This window comes from Ursus maritimus, unplaced genomic scaffold, assembly GCF_017311325.1.
Source record: "Ursus maritimus isolate PB19 unplaced genomic scaffold, ASM1731132v1 scaffold_22, whole genome shotgun sequence".
Lineage (NCBI taxonomy): Eukaryota > Metazoa > Chordata > Mammalia > Carnivora > Ursidae > Ursus > Ursus maritimus.
The window spans coordinates 44,696,566-44,718,343 of record NW_024424675.1 but is presented as its reverse complement, the minus strand read 5'-3'; the positions used below and the strand labels follow the sequence as shown (position 1 = coordinate 44,718,343).

The following is a 21,778-nucleotide window of genomic DNA, read 5'->3' as shown; positions in this document are numbered from 1 at the left end:
ACAAGTTGCAGCCATGTAAGTAACGCAGCGGGCGGGGAAGGTAGGAGGGGCGGCTCCGCCGGCGCTGCCTTCCCCCAAGAACCTCCGAGGAAGCCAAAGGGAGGTGCCACCCTGCGCTCTCGGGGGGGGGGGGCCTCTCGGCAAACGATCTCCTTTCTCCCTGCAAGAAGCGGAAGACCTGCGCCAGGACTCGGGGGGTGCGGTGGCAGACGGGCGGAGTGCTCCGCAGCCCCAGAGGCTCCCTGCAGGCTGCGGCTTCGCCGGACTCTAGGGAATTCCGAGCACAGCGGAGACCCCGAGGTAGCGAACGCCCAGTCCGGAGGCCTCCCCTCGGATCCGCCTCCCTGTCGCCCGACGGCCGGCCGGGCCATGTCTGGAGGCTGGGGCTCGGCGGCCCTGCCCCCCGCCTTGGGGTCCCGGAAGCCCGCCCCACGGAGCCTCAGCTGCCTCTCAGACCTGGACGGCGGCGCCGCCCGGGAGCCGCGGCCCTGCAGGCCCCCCGGGAGCCCGGGCCGCGCGCCGCCTCCACCGCCGGGGCCGTCAGGCTGCGACCCCCGCCTTCGGCCCATCATCCTGCGGCGGGCGCGCTCGCTGCCCAGCTCGCCCGAGCGCCGCCAGAAGGCCGGGGGCGCGCCGGGAGCCGCTTGCCGGCCTGGCTGCAGCCGGCAGCTCCGCGTGCGCTTCGCCGACGCGCTGGGCCTGGAGCTGGCGCAGGTCAAGGTGTTCAACGCGGGCGACGACCCGTCGGTGCCACTGCACGTGCTGTCGCGCCTCGCCATCAACTCAGACCTGTGCTGCAGCAGCCAGGACTTGGAGTTCACCCTGCAGTGCCTGGTGCCCGACTTCCTGCCGCCCATCGAGGCCACCGACTTCAGCGAGCGCCTGGGGCGGCAGCTGGTCTGTTTGGAGCGTGTCACCTGCTCGGACCTGGGCATCAGCGGCACGGTGCGCGTGCGCAACGTGGCCTTCGAGAAGCAGGTGGCGGTGCGCTACACCTTCTCAGACTGGCAGAGCGCGCATGAGGCAGTGGCCCGGTGGCGCGGGCCCGCGGGCGCTGAGGGCACGGAGGATGTCTTCGCCTTCGGCTTCCCAGTGCCGCCCTTCCTGCTGGCGCTGGGCTCGCGCGTGCACTTCGCGCTGCGCTACCGAGTGGCCGGCGCCGAGTACTGGGACAACAACCATGGCCGAGACTACAGCCTCACGTGCCGCAACCATGCGCTGCACATGCCTCGCGGCGAGTGCGAAGAGAGCTGGATCCACTTCATCTGAGGCCGTCGCATCTAAGCCCAGCCGCAGTGTTTCCCTAGCTGGGCTCTCCGGTCTAGGCGGTTTCTTTTCCTCACACCCCACCCGAGCCTGAGTCTTCTGACTTCACTTACCGCTGCAAGGTCCCTGGGCGGTGGCCCTTCCCATCCTCTACTTGAAATGTCTGTGTCATTAGGTTTAAAAAGTAGCCTCAGGTGGCCAAAGGCTGAGTTGTAGAATGCGCTGGGGGAGGGTGCTGGGTGGGTGGATACGTGGCGGTGTCGGCCCCTCTGGAGAGGGCCCAGGTGGGGTGGGTTGGTTGGTTGGTTGATGTTCTGGAAAGGCCTGCATCCTCCTGCTAGGAAAGCCTGTGGCTTTTGCATGTGTCCTGATTGGATCTCTGTAAACGTAGCTGTTATTTATTATCATTGTGATGTTGGAACATTTTACCCTTATTGGATGCCTTCTCCGGAATATTCTGGATTTAACAAGCTAAAAAATAAGTCCTGTGTGTTTGTGACCATTGTAAACAGAATGTACGGTGTGACTCCTATCATGGTCCCTTAGGCATTTCTGCCCTGGGACAAGGAAAACCTGAGACTAGGTTTGCTTGCCAATGTCTGTAGACTTCTAACAGTGGGAAACTATTAATAGGCAAGAAATGTATGCCTCATCAGTCATCACACAGCCATTCCTGGGAGTTCAGGCTGCCCTGGTCAGGCCGTGTGTCTTCTACATCACCAGCCAAAGAAGGGGGAAAAGCTCGACTTTGAAAACTAGCGAAACAGTCCCTTCTCTTGCAGTCTCTCCTCTTACTTCCTGTGTTCTCCTTCTTTGTCTTTGATAATTATGTATCTGCATGTTATCAGGCCATTCTGTTTAGGTTTGAGAATACCTAAACATTTTAAGAAATTCTGCCTTAAGTTATTTCAACTTCCAGGCAACTCTAGAGAAATTTCAGGCAACAATGCCCTTTGCAATTACCTTTTCAATGACCAAGGTGACTCTTTTTATGTCTGCTTAAGTGTCAGAAAATTCCAGCGGTCATCCTTCAGAAAGTCAGGTTATCAAGTGGAACTGGCAGGTGTTTTCATCAATAGCTGGAGCCCTGGAGGAAAAATCACCAAAATTTATACTTTTTAATCGTCTTAAATTGTATTTATATATTCCCAGTTTTATCAGCTATCGGCCAACTTTATTCTTTGTGCCTTCAGACAGGAGAGTTTCTAACATTGTCTGGACCCTCCCCCCTGCCCCAGTTTTTAAAATGTTAAATACTTTTCCTTCTTTGATTTGTATCTCCAACCAAGAAGTCAAGGCCTTTGTCCCCTGCTGAATGCCAGGATGACTTAAAATTCCCAGCAAGGCGCTGATGATTTCTTCTGGTGCTGAGTGGTGGTCTCTCTGACAGCAGGTGCTAACACTGAAGTGTGAAAACCCAGCCAAGATGAACAAGGCCTCCAACTTGTGAATTTTGGTTCTGATACAGTTGAAACCAGTGTCATTAATTTGTGATAGCTGTCACCAATGAATTAACTCTAAATTTTTGAATACTAATTGGCATTTGTCAAATCACTATGTAAAAGATGTGTTCTGCCTTTTAATCAATTTGTTTTTATAATTGCAACTTCTGTGTTTCTAAAATTCTAAGAAGAGGGATCCCTTTCTTTGGTACCTTTTGATAATAAGAACACTGAATTTTTATTTAAAAGTGTTGTAATTCAATTGAACAACCTTTGGCTATTCACACTGTGCACTACATTGACATGCAAGAGAAAAGCCTGGTTCCATTTTGTGCTGTTTAATAAACTGTCCAATTAGGTCAGCAAGCCTGTGAGAGCCTTGGCTGTTGTGTCCTTGGCCCCAGCCCAGAGTGCAAGACAATTGTCCAGAGCATTCAGGTATAAGAGTTAGAGCTGCCAAATGTATTGTTGTGTAAAGGCATGTAAATAATCTTATCCATGTGAAAGTCATTTGTCAAAAAGGTTCTGGTCATGGAATATACAGTAAATGTTTTATCTTCGATATTAAGAGAACCTCAACGTGCCTTTAAAAAAAATCAACATTTAAAAATTTAAAAACTTAAGTATACCTGCCTAGTTGATAAAGAAGTTGATAAAGCTCAGCTTAAGGAGAACTTTCAGATCCTAAAATAGTTATATTGCTTAGATGTTAAAATTTTGCAGAGGATTGTGCAATTGTGGGGGTGTCTCCCCCAACATATTTTAAGGTCATTTAAGATGATTTCACTCAAGCCTAAATATTAAAGTATGTGCAAAAATTGTTATCTCAGGCGTGTGTTTCTTGTGGTCTAATTGTAGAAAAAAGACTTTAGAAACTTCTTGTTTAAATCATTTCATGCATAAGTCTAAGATAGTCTAAAACACTACCAAATTTAGTGCCTTGCCAAAAAAAGGAAAATTGTAGGATTGCACCTCAGCTCCAACAGCACAGTCGTGTATGTCCTTGAGAAACTGAAATGCAATCTTTTAGGCCAGGTCAGTGTTAACATCTGATGAAAGCTCTAAGGGAATGTAGGGTATAGGATAGTGATTCTTTCAATGCTTACCGGATCCTGTGTGTGGAGTAATGAGTGTGTATCCGCCTCCCCAATTGTGACCCTCATCCAGTACAAAGCCTGGCACGTAGGAGGAGACTAACATTTATTGTGTACTCATCTTATTGGCTTGCCCCCAGTGATAGGTACTGCGTGCAACTGATTTCACTGAAGTCTGAAAATGACCTGGTAGATAATATCCCTGCTTTCTCAGCTGATGAGAATGAAGCTCAGAGAGGTTTAAGTAATTCTTCTAAAGACCCACAACTGGTAAGCAGCACAGCATTCAAACCTAGACCAAAGTCCACGTGCTCTGCCCTGTGACAGGATGTGCTTGTTAAATTTAATTGGAAATCCAATTATGATTGATTGATAAGGTTTTCCACCTGACACCATACTCTAAAACCCTATTTAAATAAGATGATCTGCTTTTATCTTCCATGTGGTAGTTTACTAAACAATTCCCATGCTTTCCAGACCCGTGAAACAACAAAAAGGATTCTTACCATTTTTCTTCTCTACTGAAAAGTGCCAAGATGAGAGATCAGTACTTTAAATTCTGAAGTGCTTGTCTGCTGTACCCGTTTCTGAATTGCTTCCTATTTTACACAAGCATCCATTGATCTTAGCATTTAAACTGATATTTTAGGTGTAAATACTCTAAAAAGCCTCGGGATACGTTGTTGGTGATGTGCTTAGTACCACGCCGACGTAGCTGCAGCCTAATGTCCCCCAGGAGTCTAGGGTTTGGCTAATGAGGGCCGCGGACCCTGGCACCACCTGCTTCTAGGAAACTGGGGTGGGGGCGTGGCCCCCAGGTGGGCGTGGCCGGTGCCGCAGGTGCCAGTCCCAGTAAGTTGGGCAGCAGTGGGCGGGGCGCGGGGCTCAGGGGGTCCAGCCCGGCCTCGCTAGGCCGTCCTCTGTGGGCCGCAGCCGGGGCTCCCCGGGGGGCGGGGGGGAGGGGGACTCGGGCCCTCGCACCCTCGCAGGTTCGGCAGGTGTCCCCAGGTCCCCGGACCCCGTCCAGCCGTCGCCGTCCAGGGTCTTGTGGTCAGCCCAGAGGTCTTGCGGGGCCCCGCTCGCGCCCTCCCGCCCTACCGGCCAGTGTCCTGCAGAGAGGCAAGTCTGGGCTCCGGGGCACGTCCGCACCGCGGGAGGGCAGTGCAGGGCCAGGCAGGGACGCCGGCGGCTCCTCTGGGGTCAGGGCCGGGGCCAGAGCCGCAGTCCACTTACCTTGCGCTGCCGGGCCAGGAGCCGCGCCCACCGCGGCGCCCCTGGCTCCGGCCTCAGGCGACCCCTGCGTCGCCGACGGGTACGAGGGGCGGAGCCTGGACTGCGGGCTGCGCTGATTGGACGCGATTCCGAACGCACGCAGCGCTGATTGGGCGGACGCTTCCCGCCCTCCGTCGGCCTCTTGAAGAGCCGCGGCTGTCGCCGAGGCCGGAGACGCGACGCGAGGCGGCGGCTGTGGCTGCGGCTCCCGGGGCCGGACGGGGAGGCCTCCTCCAGCCGCAGGTGGAGCCGGGCGCCGGGACGGGTCTCCCTGACGGCGGGGCTGCGTGGAGGGGGGCCGCGGCGCCGGGCCGGTCCCCGGCAGCGGCGGGTGGGCGAGCGGGAGGACGGCCAGCCTCCCGACGGTTGAGGCGGAGCCGTTGTGGAAACGGCCGGGGCGGCGCGGCTGAGGGGACTACTCCGGCCGGGCGGGCCGGGCGGGCCTCGCGCCGATCGCGGGGCGGGCAGGGGCCGGGTCCGTACTGCGCGCCCGTGTCGGGGACGCTTGTGGGGCCGGGCGGCGGGCGCGGGCGGCGGGCCGCGGGCTGTGGGCCGCGCGGCGCGGACGCGCCTGCTGGACGCCGCAGGTGTGGCGGCTCCAGGCCCCGCCCCCGCCGTCCGCGGTTGGCTGGGGCTGCGGGGCGGGGCGTGGCTTGCGGCGCGTCCACCTGTGACAGCCAGGCTGTCTCCGCGCGCTGCGCTCCGGGCGGGCCATGCCTCCGGAGCCCCAGCCTTCGCTCCTGAGCGCCGCCGCGCTGGGCTCCTAATAAAATAGATGCGTGCGCCGCACTCCGCGGCGAGGCCATCACGGGTGTTCGCTGAGATCGCCGGCGGGTCCCTTCGAGTGAGGAGGGGGGGCGGTGTTTCTCCCTGGTCCTCGTCCGGGTCCAGGTTAGCCTTTCGTCCACGTTTGTAAATGTCTGTGCGGTGCTGGAGCACGGACCTTGCACTGATCCACTGGGCTTTGGGAGGACAGTGTGCGCCTCCTGTCAGCTTGCCGGGTCGTTCTCAAAGCCCTAGTCGTTGTATCTGCCTGCATACATACGCATTCATGCCCTCACGTTGAATACAACATAGTTGTAGCATCAAAAACATGAAATAGTGTAAAAAAAAGATAATAGCCCGGGGTTCAAAGCCTGCTTAGGCCGAAGCACAACCCCACACTCCTCTGGTGTTTAAGTGCGAATCTGTGCTGCGTTTCTTAGGTCATCTCCTTGACCCTCGTTCTGTTGCATAGCGCTTTGTGAGGATGCTTTAGCTTGTCTGCTCTTGGTGTAGAGTGTATCGCTTTTGTTTCCTTCTAGAGTTATCCTTAACCTCTCAGCTGCCAATGTTTGACCTGTCCAGTGAAGGGTGCTGAGTTTTTGGTTCTGTCGAAGCCAGTGTGTAGTTAGCCTTGGGAGGGAGGAGTCACTGCATGGTTTAGTTTCCTTACTTTTGAGTCCAACTGTAGATACTAATCAGTTTTCCTTTTCCTTGGCCGACTTCTTGCAGAACGGTAGTCTGGGAACTAAACCATTCTTGTTAGCATTTTTGTGCCTCTTGGCCATAAGTAATTCTGTGCTGTATTTCATGTCTTCGTAAATTACCTGTTAAATTCAAGTTTATATTGTTCTAGATGTGAAGACAGAAAAGTATAATGAAGTAGGCATGCCTTTCCCGCAGTTGCTGGCCTTAGGAAAAGCATACACACTGATGTCCCTTAAATGTATTTTAAGTATCTAAACTTTTTAATCAAGTTTTCAAATTGTGAAATAAAATGTTCTGGTCTGTTACAAACGTACCTTGATTGCAACAAAGTAGACCAATATGTGTAAAGCTATTTTCTTGACTGAATGCTGGCAAAATATCAAAGATAACTGAATTCGCTTATTACGGATATTTGATGATTGGTGAATTTTGAATAAGTAATAAAACATATACCTATAAAATCAGAAGTTGGTATATATTTCATAATTTTATTTTCATTTTAGATAAATTAACAAATACGTTACAATCAAGACTTTTGTGTTCTATTGACAGTATGATTTAAAGATTAAAACAATATAGAACTGTTCAAAATATACTGATTTGAGTTCATTTTCATCAAAAACATGAAATAGTACAAAAAATATTTTTCCTTTAGGGGTGTCTGCATGGCCCAGTTAGTTAAGTGTCCTTGATCTCAGCTCAGGTCTTAATCTCAGGGTCATGAGTTCAAGCCCTGAATTGGGCTCCACCATGGATGTGGAGCCGACTTTTAAAATTGTTTTTTCTTTTAAAATTTTTCGAAATATTGAAATTCTCTTAAGATTAAGATAAAATATGAATTATTAATGAACATTAATCCTAAATAAAATTATTTTAATAATACTGAAACTATTTTTAATTTATTAAATGTTTAAGTATTTAAGTTATTTAAGCATCCTAATGTTTACTTGTCCTCTGCCATTTAGAATCCATATTGTGTTCATGCAGTTTATGTGCAGATTTACATGTGTACAAGTTAAAGAATAGTATGAATGGCTTAGAACTACAAAATGTTCCTCAGTCGCCATGTGCAACTGTTGCAAATACTGTGTACTAAGTTGCTAGTACTTCAGAGCCACAAGTTGGAATGCCAAGAAAAGCAAGAAAATGGACATTTGGCACTATTAGGAAGCAGTTCTTCATTATACAACAAACAACTATTTTTTTTGCTGTGCTAGAGGAAGGATTTGGCAGTGAATTAATGTCTTTTCTCATACCTGACCACTCAGGTTTCTCAAATTCTCCCTCCATTCTAAAACATAGAGAAAAATGTCAGTATTGGCACAACCTGCAACCTTCTCAGCATTGTTTTGGCCTCCTCCCCCCCTTAATTTTTTTTTTTTTTACAGATTTATTTATTTATTTCAGAGAGTGTGAGCTGGGGGGGGGGGGCAGGCAGAGGGAGAGAATCTCCAAGCCAACTCCCTGCTGAGCATGGAGAGCCCTAAGAGGGACTCAGTATCACGACTCATGAGATCACGACCTGAGCTGAAACCAAGAGCCAGATGCCCAACTGACTGAGCCACTCAGGCACCCCAACTTTTTTTAATAGAAGTTTTCTAACATAACAAAATAAACAGAATAATGTAATTAACTGAAGTCCCCTTCTTTTGAAGGCATAGACAAGGAAAATGTTTCTCTGGGGCCTGAAGGTTTGAGTTACAAGAATGAATATATGTGTTCATAGTTATAGGACTTGCTGGGCCAGTGGTAGATTCTGAGTGAACAGAGATTCCTGTGTGCTCCTTAATAAAATTGTGTGTGGGGGAGGAGAGAGAATGATGTACAAAAAGTTCCTATTTTTATGCTTTGTGCTTTCCATGTCTTAAATCCTTCTGTATTGCAAAGTCATAAAGATATCCCCCTGTATTCCCTTCTGGTACTTTTTAAACATTTACTTATTACCTTAGGTATTTAATGAATTTATAGTTTCTTTTTGTGAACGTGGGGAATAGAGGTCTAATTTTTTTTCATATGGCGAGTCAATTTTCCTAATACTATTTATCAACTAGTTTACTGTTTCCCCTTTGATTTATAAAATCTTATATATATATGAACTTACAGTATATGTTTAGGTATGCGTTTGGACTCTTCTGTTTTATCGATCCATTTATTTCCTATTCTTAACACTTTTTTTCTTTAGTAATTGTGACTTTGTAATATGTTTTAATATCAAATAGGATTATTCTTCCCTTTTTTACTTTATTTTTAAAAATTTTAAATATCCAGTATAATTAGTGTACAGTGTTATGTTAGTTTCAGGTATACAATATAGGGATTCAACAGTTCTTTTTTTTTTTTTTTAAGATTTTATTTATTTATTCGACAGAGATAGAGACAGCCAGCGAGAGAGGGAACACAAGCAGGGGGAGTGGGAGAGGAAGAAGCAGGCTCATAGCGGAGGAGCCTGATGTGGGAGGAGCCTGATGTGGGTCTCGATCTCACAACGCCGGGATCACGCCCTGAGCCGAAGGCAGACGCTTAACCTCTGTGCCACCCAGGCGCCCCAGGGATTCAACACTTCTATACATTACTCAGTGCTCATCACAATAAGTAATCTTAATTAATTGCTTTCACCTATTTCACCCATCCTCCTACTCTCCTTCCCTCTGGTAACCAACAGTTCTCTATATTTAAGAGTCTGTTTTTTGTTTGTTTCTTTTTTTCTTTATTTCTTAAATTCCACATATGATTGAAATCATGGTATTTGTCATTCTCTGACTTATTTCACTTATTATACTCTGTAGTTGCAAATGGCAAGATGTCATTCTTTTTTATGGCTGAGTAATATTCCATTGTATATATATACCACATCTTCTATGTCATTCATTGATGGACACTTGGGCTGTTTCTGTAATTTGGCTACTGTAAATAATGCTGCAGGAAACATAGGGGTGCATATATCTTTTTAAATTTGTGTTTTTGTATTCTTTCGGTAAATAACCTGCAGTGGAATTACTGGATCATATGGTAGTTCTGTTTTTTTGAGGAGTATCTATACTGTTTTCCAGAGTGGTTTGCATTCCCACCAAGTTTCCTTTTTCTCCACATCCTCGGCAACAGTTGTTTCTTGTGTTGTTGATTTTCACCGTTCGAACAGGTGTGAAGTGATATCTCATCATTGTTTTGATTTGTATTTTCCTGATGATGAGTGATTGTTGAGCATTATTTCATGTGTCTGTTGGCCACCTGTATGTCTCTTTGGAGAAATGTCTGTTTATGTCTTTTGTTCATTTTTTTAATTTTTTTTTTTTTTAGTGTTGAGTTGTATAAGTTCTTTATGTATTTTGAACACAACTCCTTATCATATATATCATTTGCAAATATCTTCTGCCATTCAGTAGGTTGTCTTTTTGTTTTGTTGATTGTTTTCTTTGCTGTGCAGATGTTTTATTTTGATGTAGTCCCAATGGTTTGTTTTTTGTTTTCTATGCCTTAGGAGACCTATCTAGAAAAATGTTGCTATGGCTGTTGTCAGAGAAATTACTGCCTGTGCTCCCTTAGAATTTTTATGGTTTCAGGTTTCACATTTAGTTCTTAATCCATTTTGAAATTATTTTTGTGTATAGTGTGAAAAAGTGATCCAGTTTCATTGTTTTGCATGTGGCTGTCCAGTTTTCCTAGCACCATTTGTTGAAGAGACTTTTTCCCATTGTATATTCTTGTCTCCTTTGTCATAGATTAACTGATGATATAACTAATCATGGATTTATTTCTGTGCTTTCTGTTCTGTTGATCTATGTGTCTGTTTTTCTGCAAGTACCATACAGTTTTGATTACTACAGATTTGTAGTATATCTTGAAATCTGGGATTGTGATCATTCCGGTTTTATTCTTTTTCAAGATCGATTTGGCTATTCGGGGTCTTTGTGGGTCAATCAAATTTTAGGATTATTTGCTCTAGTTCTGTGAAGAGTGCTGTTGGTATTTTGACAGGGATTGTATTAAATCTACAGATGGCTTTGTGTAGTATGGACATTTTAACAATATTTGTTCTCTCAGTCCCAGTAGTATTCCACTTATTTGTGTCATCTTCAGTTTCTTTCATCAGTGTTTTATAGTTTTCAGAGTACAGGTCTTTCTCTTCCTTGGTTAAGTTTATTCCTAGGGATTTTATTATTTTTGGTGCAATTGTAAATGGAATTGTTTTCTTAATTTCTCTTTCTGCCCCTTCATTATTAGCGTATAGAAATGCAATGGATTTCTGTATGTTGATTTTGTATCCTATGACCTTACTGAATTCAGTTATCAGTTCTGGTAGTATTTGGGGCGCCTGGGTGGCACAGCGGTTAGGCGTCTGCCTTCGGCTCAGGGCGTGATCCTGGCGTTGTGGGATCGAGCCCCACATCAGGCTCCTCTGCTATGAGCCTGCTTCTTCCTCTCCCACTCCCCCTGTTTGTGTTCCCTCTCTCGCTGGCTGTCTCTATCTCTGTCGAATAAATAAATAAAATCTTTTAAAAAAAAAGTTCTGGTAGTATTTTAGTGGAGTCTTTAGGGTTTTCTGTGGATAGTATCCTATCATCTGCAAATAATGAGAGTTTTATTTTTTCTTTACCGATTTGAATTCTATTTATTTATTTATTTATTTATTTATTTATTTATTTATTTATTTATTTATTTTCTGGCTGCTGTGGCTAGGACTTGCAGTACTGTATTGAATAAAAGTGGTGAGAGTGGACATCCTTCCTCTTGCTTCTGATCTTGGGGGAAAGCTCTGTTTTTCTCCATTGAGTATGATGTTAGCTGTCTCTGTTTTTCACATATGGCCTTTATTATATGGAGATATGTTTCCTCTAAACCTCTTCCCTTTATTTTTGAATAGTATTTTTGTTGGTTATAGAATTACAGTTTGTAGTTTTTTTCTTTCAGCACTTTGTAATTTCTTTCTCTCTTTTCTTTCCTCTTTTCTTTTCTTTTTCCTTAGCACTTTGTAATTTCTTGTAGTGTCCTTGTCTGGCTTTGTTATCAGGATAATACTGACTCATGAAGTGAGACTGGAAGCATCCTCCTCTTCTGTTTTTGGGAAGAGGTTGAGAAGGATTAGTTTTAGTTCTCTAAATGTTTAGTAGAATTTACCAGTGAAGCCATCTGGTCCTGGACTTTCCTTTTGGGAAGTTTTTGATTACTGATTCAGTCCCCATACTAGTGACTGATCTGTTCAAATTTGTATTTCTTCACAATTAAGTCTTATATTTCTCTAGCTTATATGTTTCTTCTAGGTTTCATTTCTTCTAGGTTGTCCAATTTATTGACATGTAATTGTTCATTGTCTCTTATGATCCTTTGTATCTCTGTAATTTGAACTGTAATGTTTCTGTAATTTATGATTTTATTTGAGCCCTCTTTTTTTTCCTTGTTAACTCTAGCCAAAGGTTTGTCTATTTGTTTATCTTTTTAAAAATCTAGCTCTTATTTTCATTGATGTATTGTCTTTTTAGTCTGTCATTTATTTCCACTCAGATGTTTTTATTTCCTTCCTTCCACTAACTTTGGGCTTAGTTTTTTCTTCTTTTTCTAGTTGCTTGAGGTGCAAAGATAGGTTGTTTGAGATCTTTTTCTTTTACTGTAATCATTTTTCATGTAACTTTATCTTTTTTTATTATTATTAGGATTGTTTTTTATTTTTTATTTTTTGATTTATAATTTTTTTCAATATATTTTTTTATTATGTTAGTCACCATACAGTACATTGCTGGTTTTTGATGTAAAGTTCCATGATTCATTAGTTGCATATAACACCCAGTACACCATGCAATACGTGCCCTCCTTACTACCCATCACGTAACTTTATCTTTTAAAACTGCTTTCGCTGTATTCCATAATTTTTTTGCTATGTTGCTTTTCCATATCATTTGTCTCGAGGTATTTTTTTTTTTATTTCTCCTTTGATTCATTGGTTGGTCAGAAGCATGTTGTTTTATCTTCACATAATTGTAGAATTTTTGGTTTTCATCTTGTAATTGATTTTTAGTTTCATATCCTTGTGGTCAGAAAAGATGCTTGATATGATTTCAGTTTTTTAGATTTATTAAGACTTTTTTTGTGACCTAACATGTGATTTATGTTGGAGAATTTTCCATGTGTGCTTGAGAAGAATGTGTATCCTGCTATTGGATGGAATGTTCTGTAGGTGTCTTTTAGGTCCATCTGGTCTAACATGTAGGGTAAGTCCAATCTCTAGGCACTTTAAAAAAGATACTGTTCTAAGTCTTCTGCTTTCATAGCTTTTGTTGGTCAGCTATCAGTCTTATTGATGCTACTTAAAGTAATCTTTTTTTACTCTCTGGCAGCTTTTAATGTTTTTGTCTTTGATTGTCAGCAGTTTCTGTGGTGCACCTGGGTATAGTTTTCTTTTTCTTTTTCCATCTGAGGTTCATGGGGCTTTTTTAATCTATAGTTTGATATCTTTTATTGGTTTTAGGAAATTCTTTGTCATCACTTCTTAGGAATTATTTCTGCCCCATTCACTATCACCAAGGATTTCAGTGACAGATACATGGGCTTCATAACTTAATCTCTGTGTGTTCAATCTTCTAGTCTCCCTCCTCAGATTTTTGTGTATCTTTGTTTCTTTCTGGATATTTTTTTTCTGATATAGTTTCTATTTCTATAATTTTCATCTATGTGTCTTTCCATTTTATTCTTAATAATTTTGTTATTGACTGTTTTTGTTTCTAGAATTATGTGATTCTTTTTCAAATGTTCTGTGGCCTTCCTTACTTCCCACCCAAGTTTCTAGTTTTCTGCCAATGGTCTCGGTCTTTTTGAATAATCTTTATGTACACAAATACTTTAAAGTATTTGTTTAATAACTTTACCATCTGGAGGTCCTGTGACCCTGTTACTTTGGGCTACTTCTGCTGTTCCTCATGTTTTCATAGATTTGTCCAAGCCTATGAATTGCACTTTAAGTATTGCTTTGGTTGCATCTTACAGGTTTTTGTAGGTTTACATATTCGCTTAAGTATGTAGTCCTTGCCATCTTCTCATATCCTGCAAAGGAACATATTTTAGTTTCCAAGTATAGGGGAAGTTTAAAGCTACCTTTGTGGTGGATTTCTAAATTTATTGTGAGAGCAGGTTATCTATCATATTATTCTTTTGCATGCTTTTGTTTTTGCTTTTGTGAGTTAAGATTTTCTCTTTTATTATTCAAAAATAACCTCACAGCATTTGTAAATTTGTCTTCTTTGGTATTCAGTGGACTCTTAAAATTTGTGGATGTCTGTTTTTATTTTGAGAAGGTTCTTGGCTGTTACTCAACTGTTGTTACCCCATTATTTTTTTTCCTTATAATTTTTGGAATTCTTATTGAGTAGATATTGGAATGTCTGAATCTCTCCTTCAGATCTCAACATTTTTCTTTTCTTTTTTTTTCAAAGATCTTATTTATTTATTTGACAGAGATAGAGACAGCCAGCGAGAGAGGGAACACAAGCAGGGGGAGTGGGAGAGGAAGAAACAGGCTCATAGCAGAGGAGCCTGATGTGGGGCTCGATCCCATAACGCCGGGATCACGCCCTGAGCCGAAGGCAGATGCTTAACCGCTGTGCCACCCAGGCGCCCCTCAACATTTTTCTTGTATACATTTTATCATTTCATTCCTTTGTAATATTCTGTATCATATCACCCAAGGAATAGTTCCTCCTGCAGACAGCTACCCCCTTAAGCTTCAGGCTTATGATAATAGTGCCAATAGCAGATGCTTAAGGTTCGAGCCTATGTTGTTTCTCAGTAATCACCCTTTTGGTTGTTGACCTCCAGTACTTATTTCTTACTGCTGTATTTATGATAATACTTTTCATATCCTTTCCCACCCCCATTTTCTATCTATGAAGCAAGTCTGTGTGTGTGTGTGTGTGTGTGTTAAAATCTTATAATAATGTGTGATATGACATTCTCAAACAGAATCAGGCTAAATTTCTATTTTCTGTGGTGGCCTGGGGAGAATTAAGGAAAGAGTGAAGCCAAGTAGAAAATAGGCAACCCCCTTCTTTGGAATTGGGGAAGCAAAGGGTGGGTCCCTGAGTTTCCAATATTTTCTGGGTCAGAGCTCTCTGAGTTAAGCAAAATGACAAAATGACTACCAGCTATTTAGAGATCTTGGAATCGTTGTTGGTATGCTGGAACTACCAGCTAGCCATGGACCTAGAATTGCCCCTTTAGTATATAGGCCAGAGCAGACAAGCAAAACCAGATAGGTTTTAATCACAGCTAGGCCCTGAATAGGTTTAGATGGAACAGCTGGACTTCCCAGCTGCTTGACTATGGAGGCATGCCTTGGACTTTTTCATCTCCTCACAATAACCCAACCTACATTTTACCGATCACATGTTTTGTGTTTTGGCAAGAATTTATTGTACTTTTAAAAAGGGATGTAAGCATAAATTACAAATAAAGCTTGCCTTTGACAAATAGCAAGTTACAGTCTGTGCATTTCACTACTCTTTCTTCCCAGTGAGCTGACAGACTGTCCCAACAGAGTCTCCCTCTCCCTCCCACCCACCACACACACAAATACACACACACACACACACACACACACACGTGCAAATGTGTATATACTTATTCCTAGAGATATAATAATGAATAAGACAATGTTTCTTTGTTTCACATAAATGCCATTACACAGTATGTATCATTTGGCAACATGTTTTTAATTTAACTTAAAATTGACTGCAAATATCTAAAATTCTGGTTCATCCATTATGTTTACAAAATTGATTATCATATACCACATTTTATTTATTCTTCACCTTCTCTTTCGTTCCTAGCTCCTATGTGAGTACTTTTGAATTTTTGTCACTCAAAACAGTGCTGCAAACTTATGCATATGGAGCAAATGTTTCTCTGGGGATCGATTTTTTTTCCCCCTCTAGAGTTAATTTGAAAATACAAGAGATTTTTTTTTACTCATGCCTCTTGTCTGCCTGATATGTTTATGCCCTCATTGGCACTTAAATTTCTCTATTAGCACATCTATAAGAAAGTAGACTGTGACTAACACCACTTGTTCTCATGAATATATAGTCCTGTATTCGTTTTGGGTTAATTAGTTGCCTCTCTATGTTGGATTTCCTGGTGTTTCTATTATGAAGCTTTTCATAGTACAGATTATTTTTAAATTGTTCCAGTTATAATATCTAGAAAAGATGGTATTTCTTTTCCTTTATAGAGCTAATGGCCAAATCACATTTGAAAATATTAGATGCTTTCGTCAAGATGGTAGGTGATGCTGGGGCGCCTGCGTGGCTCAGTTGGTTAAGTGTCTGCCTTTGCTCAGATCCTGATTTCAGGGTCTTGGGAATCAAGCGCCACATTGGGCTTCCTGCTCAATGGGGAGTCAGCTTGTCCCTCTCCCTCTCCCTCTGCCTCTCTTCCTGCTCCTGCTCTCTTTCTCATATAAAGAAATAAAATCTTAAAAAAAAAAATGGTAGGTGGTGCTAAGTGTAACCCTGTTGATTCCTGTTTCCATTCCTCTTTGAAGGGACGGTGTGCTTAGGTTTTCTTTTCCTCCTTTCATCGCATATTTGTCTATTCTCATATAGCCTGGTCTTTGGCAATATGCTTGCGTATTCTCCCCTTCTTAAATATTATGTTACTAGACTGAATTTCATTTACACATTAATTCAAGATTATTTTTCTTCTTGTTCCCAAAGTTGGAACAAGTATAGCAGAAATCCCTAATGAGAGAGGTCCAGGTTTGTTTTTTTTTCCACTAACTAGTTTTGTGACCTTTTGGCAAGACTTGCGACATTTATTTAAGTAATCTATAAAAAGAGAAGGCTTTGAATAAATGATCTTGAGGCTTTCCTCCAGAAGCTTCCTTGACCAGATTCACATAGTAATGTCATAAACAGTGAGGAACTTGAAATTATTTATTGCCTTTGGTATAAGCACTGGTGCTTATTTAGGTGTATTAAGATTTTGGACGATAAACATACAGAATAGATTGTCAGATACTAAAAGCATATGTCTTATTTTACAGGTGTTTGTTTTGTTTTGCTGTTTTAAAATTACATCAAAATGCCCATAAGACCAGATCTCCAGGTATGTAGTCCTAGACCAAAAGGAAGGAAACATTTTAATTCCTAAAATCACTTTCGTTTATAGGTGTTAAGTGCTATATTTTTAGGAAAAATGAAGCTTACTTGTTTTTATGAAATGGTCAGAGTGGAATAATTTAAAATTTTACCCTTTCAATTTTTCAGTAGATTTACTTTCAAAATCTGTTATTTATGAGTTATGAAAGATGCTGATTATTTACATATGCCTTTTACATTGAAAAGAATACGCAGTGATTCACGTTTAATTCATGCCTGGATATTTTTATATCAGGGTTTAAAATTGTAAGATACTTGCATTTTGGTAAAAAGCTTAATATATCTATTTAACATGTATGCAGTTTACCACTAAATCTGGTGATCAGATTATAGTATAAAAATTCCTTATTAGTGATGTTATACTTTAGTAGTAAGGATGGTGGATTTTGTAAAGGTTATAAATGTGTAATATAAATTATATATGTAATTCTTAAATTATATTGATATAGTTTCCAAACAGTGCTTTTATCTGTCTTTATGTGTTTTTTAAAAACTATTTAAACCTCATTAAGAAATTAATATTCAGATATGTTAGGTTTTCATCCATGGTGTTAAGTATTACTATGAAGTTTATTTCTTTCATTAATAGGTTTCTTTTTTGGGCCCGACATAATGATGACTTTACGATAAAGGATATAAAGTGGAAAATTAGAGTGTGTGTGTGTGTGTGTGTGTGTGTACAATGTAGAATCTTGCTACTGTGAAAGAAGCTTGATCTCTGTCTCTGTTACTCCACATTTAATAGTGGACAGCTTTTCTTTTTTTTAGTAAGTGAATTGTTATAAGGTCTTTTGAGAATTTTCATGTGACAACAATTCTTGAATTACTGGATTGCATACGGTGACTAATTTTGGTTTTGATTCAATCTCTGTGTCATTAACTGTATTTCTCTAGCAGTTGGAAAAATGCATTGATGATGCTTTAAGAAAAAATGATTTCAAACCCTTGAAAACACTTTTACAAATTGATATTTGTGAAGATGTGAAGATTAAATGCAGCAAACAGTTTTTCCACAAGTTGGATGACCTTGTATGCAGGGTAAATACTCCTTTTTATTGAATGATTGTTAAAAAATGGGATTGCACTCTTTTTTTTATGATAATTTTTTATTATATTAGTCACCATACAGTACATCCCTAGTTTTTGTTAAGTTCCATGATTCATTACTTGCGTATAACACCCAGTGCACCATGCAATACATGCCCTCCTTAATACCCATCACCAGCCTATCCCATTCCCCTACCACCCCTCCCCTCTGAAGCCCTCAGTTTATTTCCCAGAGTCCATAGTCTCTCATGGTTCATTCCCCCTTCTGTTTACCCAACCCTTTCTTCTTCCCTTTCTTCTCCTACCGATCTTCCTACTTATTATGTTCCATAAATGAGCAAAACCATATGATAATTGTCTTTCTCTGCTTGACTTATTTTGCTTAGCATTATCTCCTCCAGTGCCGTCCATGTTGCAGCATATGTTGAGAATTCCTTCTTTCTGATAGCTGAGTAATATTCCATTGTATATATGGACCACAACTTCTTAATCCAGTCATCTGTTGAAGGGCATCTCGGCTCTTTCCACGATTTAGCTATTGTGGACAATGCTGCTATGAACATTGGGTTGTATATGGCCCTTCTCTTCACTACATCTATATGATTGGGGTAAATACCCAGTAGTGAAATTGCTGGGTCATAGGGTAGCTCAATTTTTAACTTTTTAAGGGACCTTCACACTGTTTTCCAAAGTGGCTTTACCAACTTGCATTCCCACCAACAATGTAGGAGGGATCCCCTTTCTCCACATCCTCTCCAACATTTGTTGTTTCCTGCCTTATCAATTTTTGCCATTCTAACTGGTGTAAGGTGGTATCTCAATGTGGTTTTGATTTGAATTTCCCTGATGGCTAATGATGATGAACATTTTTTCAGGTGTCTGTTAGCCATTTGTATGTCTTCATTGGAAAAGTGTCCGTTCATATCTTCTGCCCATTTTTTTATTTGTTTATTTCTTGTGTATTGAGTTTGAGAAGTTCTTTGTAGATCTTGGATACCAGTCTTTTATCTGTAGTTTCATTTGCAAATATCTTCTCCCATTCTGTGGGCTGCCTCTTAGTTTTTTTGACTATTTCCTTGGCTGTGCAGAAGCTTTTTATCTTGATAAAGTCCCACAAGTTCATTTTTTCTTTAGTTTCTCTTGCCTTTGGAGATGTGTCATGAAAAAGGTTGCTTTGGCCGATGTCATAGAGGTTGCTGCCTATGTTCTCCTCTAGGATTTTGATGGATTCCTGTTTCACATCGAGGTCTTTCATCCATTTGGAGTTTATCTTTGTGTATGATGTGAGAGAGTGGTCAAGTTTCATTCTTTTGCATGTAGCTGTCCAATTTTCCCAGCACCATTTATTGAAGAGACTGTCTTTTTTCCACTGGATGTTTTTTCCTGCTTTGTCAAATATTAGTTGTCCAAAGAGCTGAAGGTCCATTTCTGGGCCCTCTATTCTGTTCCATTGGTCTATGTGTCTGTTTTTGTGCCAGTACCATGCTGTCTTTGTGATCACAGCTTTGTAGTACAGCTCGAAATCCGGCATTGTGATGCCCCCAGCTTTGTTTTTCCTTTTCAACAGTTCCTTGGAGATTCGGGGTCTTTTCTGGTTCCATACAAATTTAAGGACTATTTGTTCCAGTTCTTTGAAAAACGTTCTCGGTATTTTGATCGGGATAGCATTGAAAGTGTAGATTGCTCTGGGTAGCATGGACATTTTAACTATGTTAATTCTTCCGATCCATGAGCATGGAATATCTTTCCATCTTTTTATGTCTTCCTCAATGTCTTTTAAGAGTGATTTATAGTTTCTAGAATATAGGTCCTTTACGTCTCTGGTTAAGTTAATTCCAAGGTAACGTATGGTTTTTGGTGCTATTGTAAATGGGATGGATTCCCTAATTTCTCTTTCTTCAGTCTCATTATTCGTGTATAGAAAGGCAATGGATTTCTGAGCATTGATTTTTTATCCTGCCACATTACTGAATTGCTCTATAACTTCTAATAGTTTGGGAGTGGCTTCTTTTGGGTTTTCCATATAGAGTATCATGTCATCTGCGAAGAGAGACATTTTGACTTCTTCTTTGCCGATTTGAATACCTTTGATCCCTTTTTGTCGTCTGATTGCTGTTGCAAGGACTTCTAGTACTATGTTGAATAATAGTGGCGAGAGTGGGCATCCTTGTCGTGTTCCTGATCTTAAGGGAAAGGCTTCCAGCTTTTCCCCATTGAGAATAATATTTGCAGTAGGCTTTTCATAGATGGCTTTTATGAGATTGAGAAATGTACCTTCTATTCCTACACTCTGAAGGGTTTTAATCAGGAAAGGATGCTGTATTTTGTCAAATGCTTTTTCGGCATCGATTGAGAGGATCATATGGTTCCTGAGTCTTTTCTTGTTGATATGATGTATCACGCTGATTGATTTGCGAATATTGAACCACGCTTGCATCCCAGGTATGAATCCCACTTGATCGTGATGGATAATCCTTTTAATGTACTGTTGGATTCTATTAGCAAGTATCTTGTTGAGGATTTTGGCGTCCATATTCATTAGGGAAATATTTTGTTGAGAATTTTGGCATCCATATTCATCAGAGATATCGGTCTGTAATTAACCTCTCCAGAGCTCTGTCTCCTGTCTATAAATGAGGACAAGGATAATATCAATACCTACCCCTTAGGTTTGTTGTAAGGATAAAACCTTAGAGATACTTTTCCTAAAGTGCTCAGCCTGACACATGATAAGCATTCAATTAATCTTTTATATTGTTATTATTATGTTATTATTATTATGTTATTCTTTTTCCCCTCACTTTACAGAAACTGAGGTCCACAGAGGCATATTTTAAATCAATTTCTTTCGGGGCACCTGGGTGGCGCAGTTGTTGGGCGTCTGCCTTCTTATTCAGGTCATGATCTCAGGGTCCTGGGATAGAGCCCTGGGTTGGGCTCACTGCTCAGTGGGGAGTCTGCTTCTCCCTCTCCCTCTGATGCAGCCCCCCTCCTGCTTTCTCTCTCAAGTAAATAAATAAAAATCTAAAGTAAAATAAAATAAAATTTCTTTCAAATTCTCCCTGTGTATAGAGAGAGGGTCATAAGCCTCCACATCCAATCTAAAATTAGGAAGGGGGAGGGTCAAATTGCCTCAGTGGGATGATCAGAAAACATTTATGTTGTGACCTCTCCCCTTTCATTCATGATTTTATTAATTTAGGTCCTTTATTCTTTTTGATAAGTCTTGCCAGCAGTTTGTCAATTTTATTTACTCTCTCAAAGAACCAGCTTCTAGTTCTGTTGATCTGCTCTACTGTGCTCCTGGTTTCTAATTCATTGATCTCTGCTCTAATCTTGATCAGCTGCTTTCTCATGCATGTGTTAGGCCTGTTCTTCTGTTCCTGCTCCAGCTTCTTGAGGTGAGAATATAAAAACTGCATTTTGGATTTTTCTATTCTTTTGAGTGAGGTTTGGATGGCTATGTATTTTCCCCTTAGGACTGCCTTTGCAGTGTCCCATAGGTTTTGGACCATTGTGTTTTCATTCTCGTTGGTCTTCATAAATTGTTTAAGTTGATTTTTAATTTCCTGGTTTACCCAGTCATTCTTGAGCAGGATGGTTCTTAGTTTCCAAGTGTTTGAGTTTCTTCCAAATTTTTCCTTGTGATTGAGTTCCAATTTCAAATCATTGTGGTCTGAGAATATGAAGGGAATAATTTCAGTCTTTTGTGACCCAGTATATGGTCTATTCTGGAGAAAGTTCCATGAGCATTTGAAAAGAATGCGTATTCTGTTGTTCTGGAGTGTAGTGTTCTGTATATAATCTGTGAGGTGCAACTGGTCTAGTATGTCATTCAAAGCTCTTGTTTCTTTGTTGATTTTCTGCTTAGGTGATCTGTCTGTTGCTGATAGTGGAGTGTTGAGGTACCCTACTATTAACGTATTTTTATCTATATGTCTCTTTATTCTGGTTAAGAGTTGGCTTGTGTATCTTGCTGCTCCCCTGTTGGGGGCATAGATATTTATAATTGTCATATCCACTTGTTGGATACATCCTTTAAGAA

General features: G+C 41.6%; 2 protein-coding genes across 2 annotated transcripts in view; both read left to right on the top strand.

Annotated features, from left to right (window-relative positions):
- Positions 1–40: 40 nt before the first annotated feature.
- PPP1R3D (protein phosphatase 1 regulatory subunit 3D) lies at positions 41–3,532 on the top strand. The gene has a single exon (XM_008688220.2). It carries the CDS (start codon positions 370–372, stop codon positions 1,267–1,269), a length of 900 nt encoding a protein of 299 aa, XP_008686442.2. The 5' UTR covers positions 41–369; the 3' UTR covers positions 1,270–3,532.
- A 1,678-nt stretch (positions 3,533–5,210) lies between these two features.
- SYCP2 (synaptonemal complex protein 2) overlaps positions 5,211–21,778 on the top strand; it is a 79,307-nt gene continuing 62,739 nt past the window's right edge. Inside the window, exons 1-3 of the mRNA XM_040638540.1 lie at positions 5,211–5,317; positions 16,572–16,633; positions 17,581–17,724. Coding sequence (XP_040494474.1) covers positions 16,610–16,633; positions 17,581–17,724 — 168 coding nt within the window. The 5' untranslated portion in view covers positions 5,211–5,317; positions 16,572–16,609. The remainder of the gene's footprint in view (positions 5,318–16,571; positions 16,634–17,580; positions 17,725–21,778) is intronic.

Bases quoted from the DNA above. Each gene is read 5' to 3' on its own strand.
- PPP1R3D (XM_008688220.2), top strand. From the start codon at position 370: ATGTCTGGAGGCTGGGGCTCGGCGGCCCTGCCCCCCGCCTTGGGGTCC.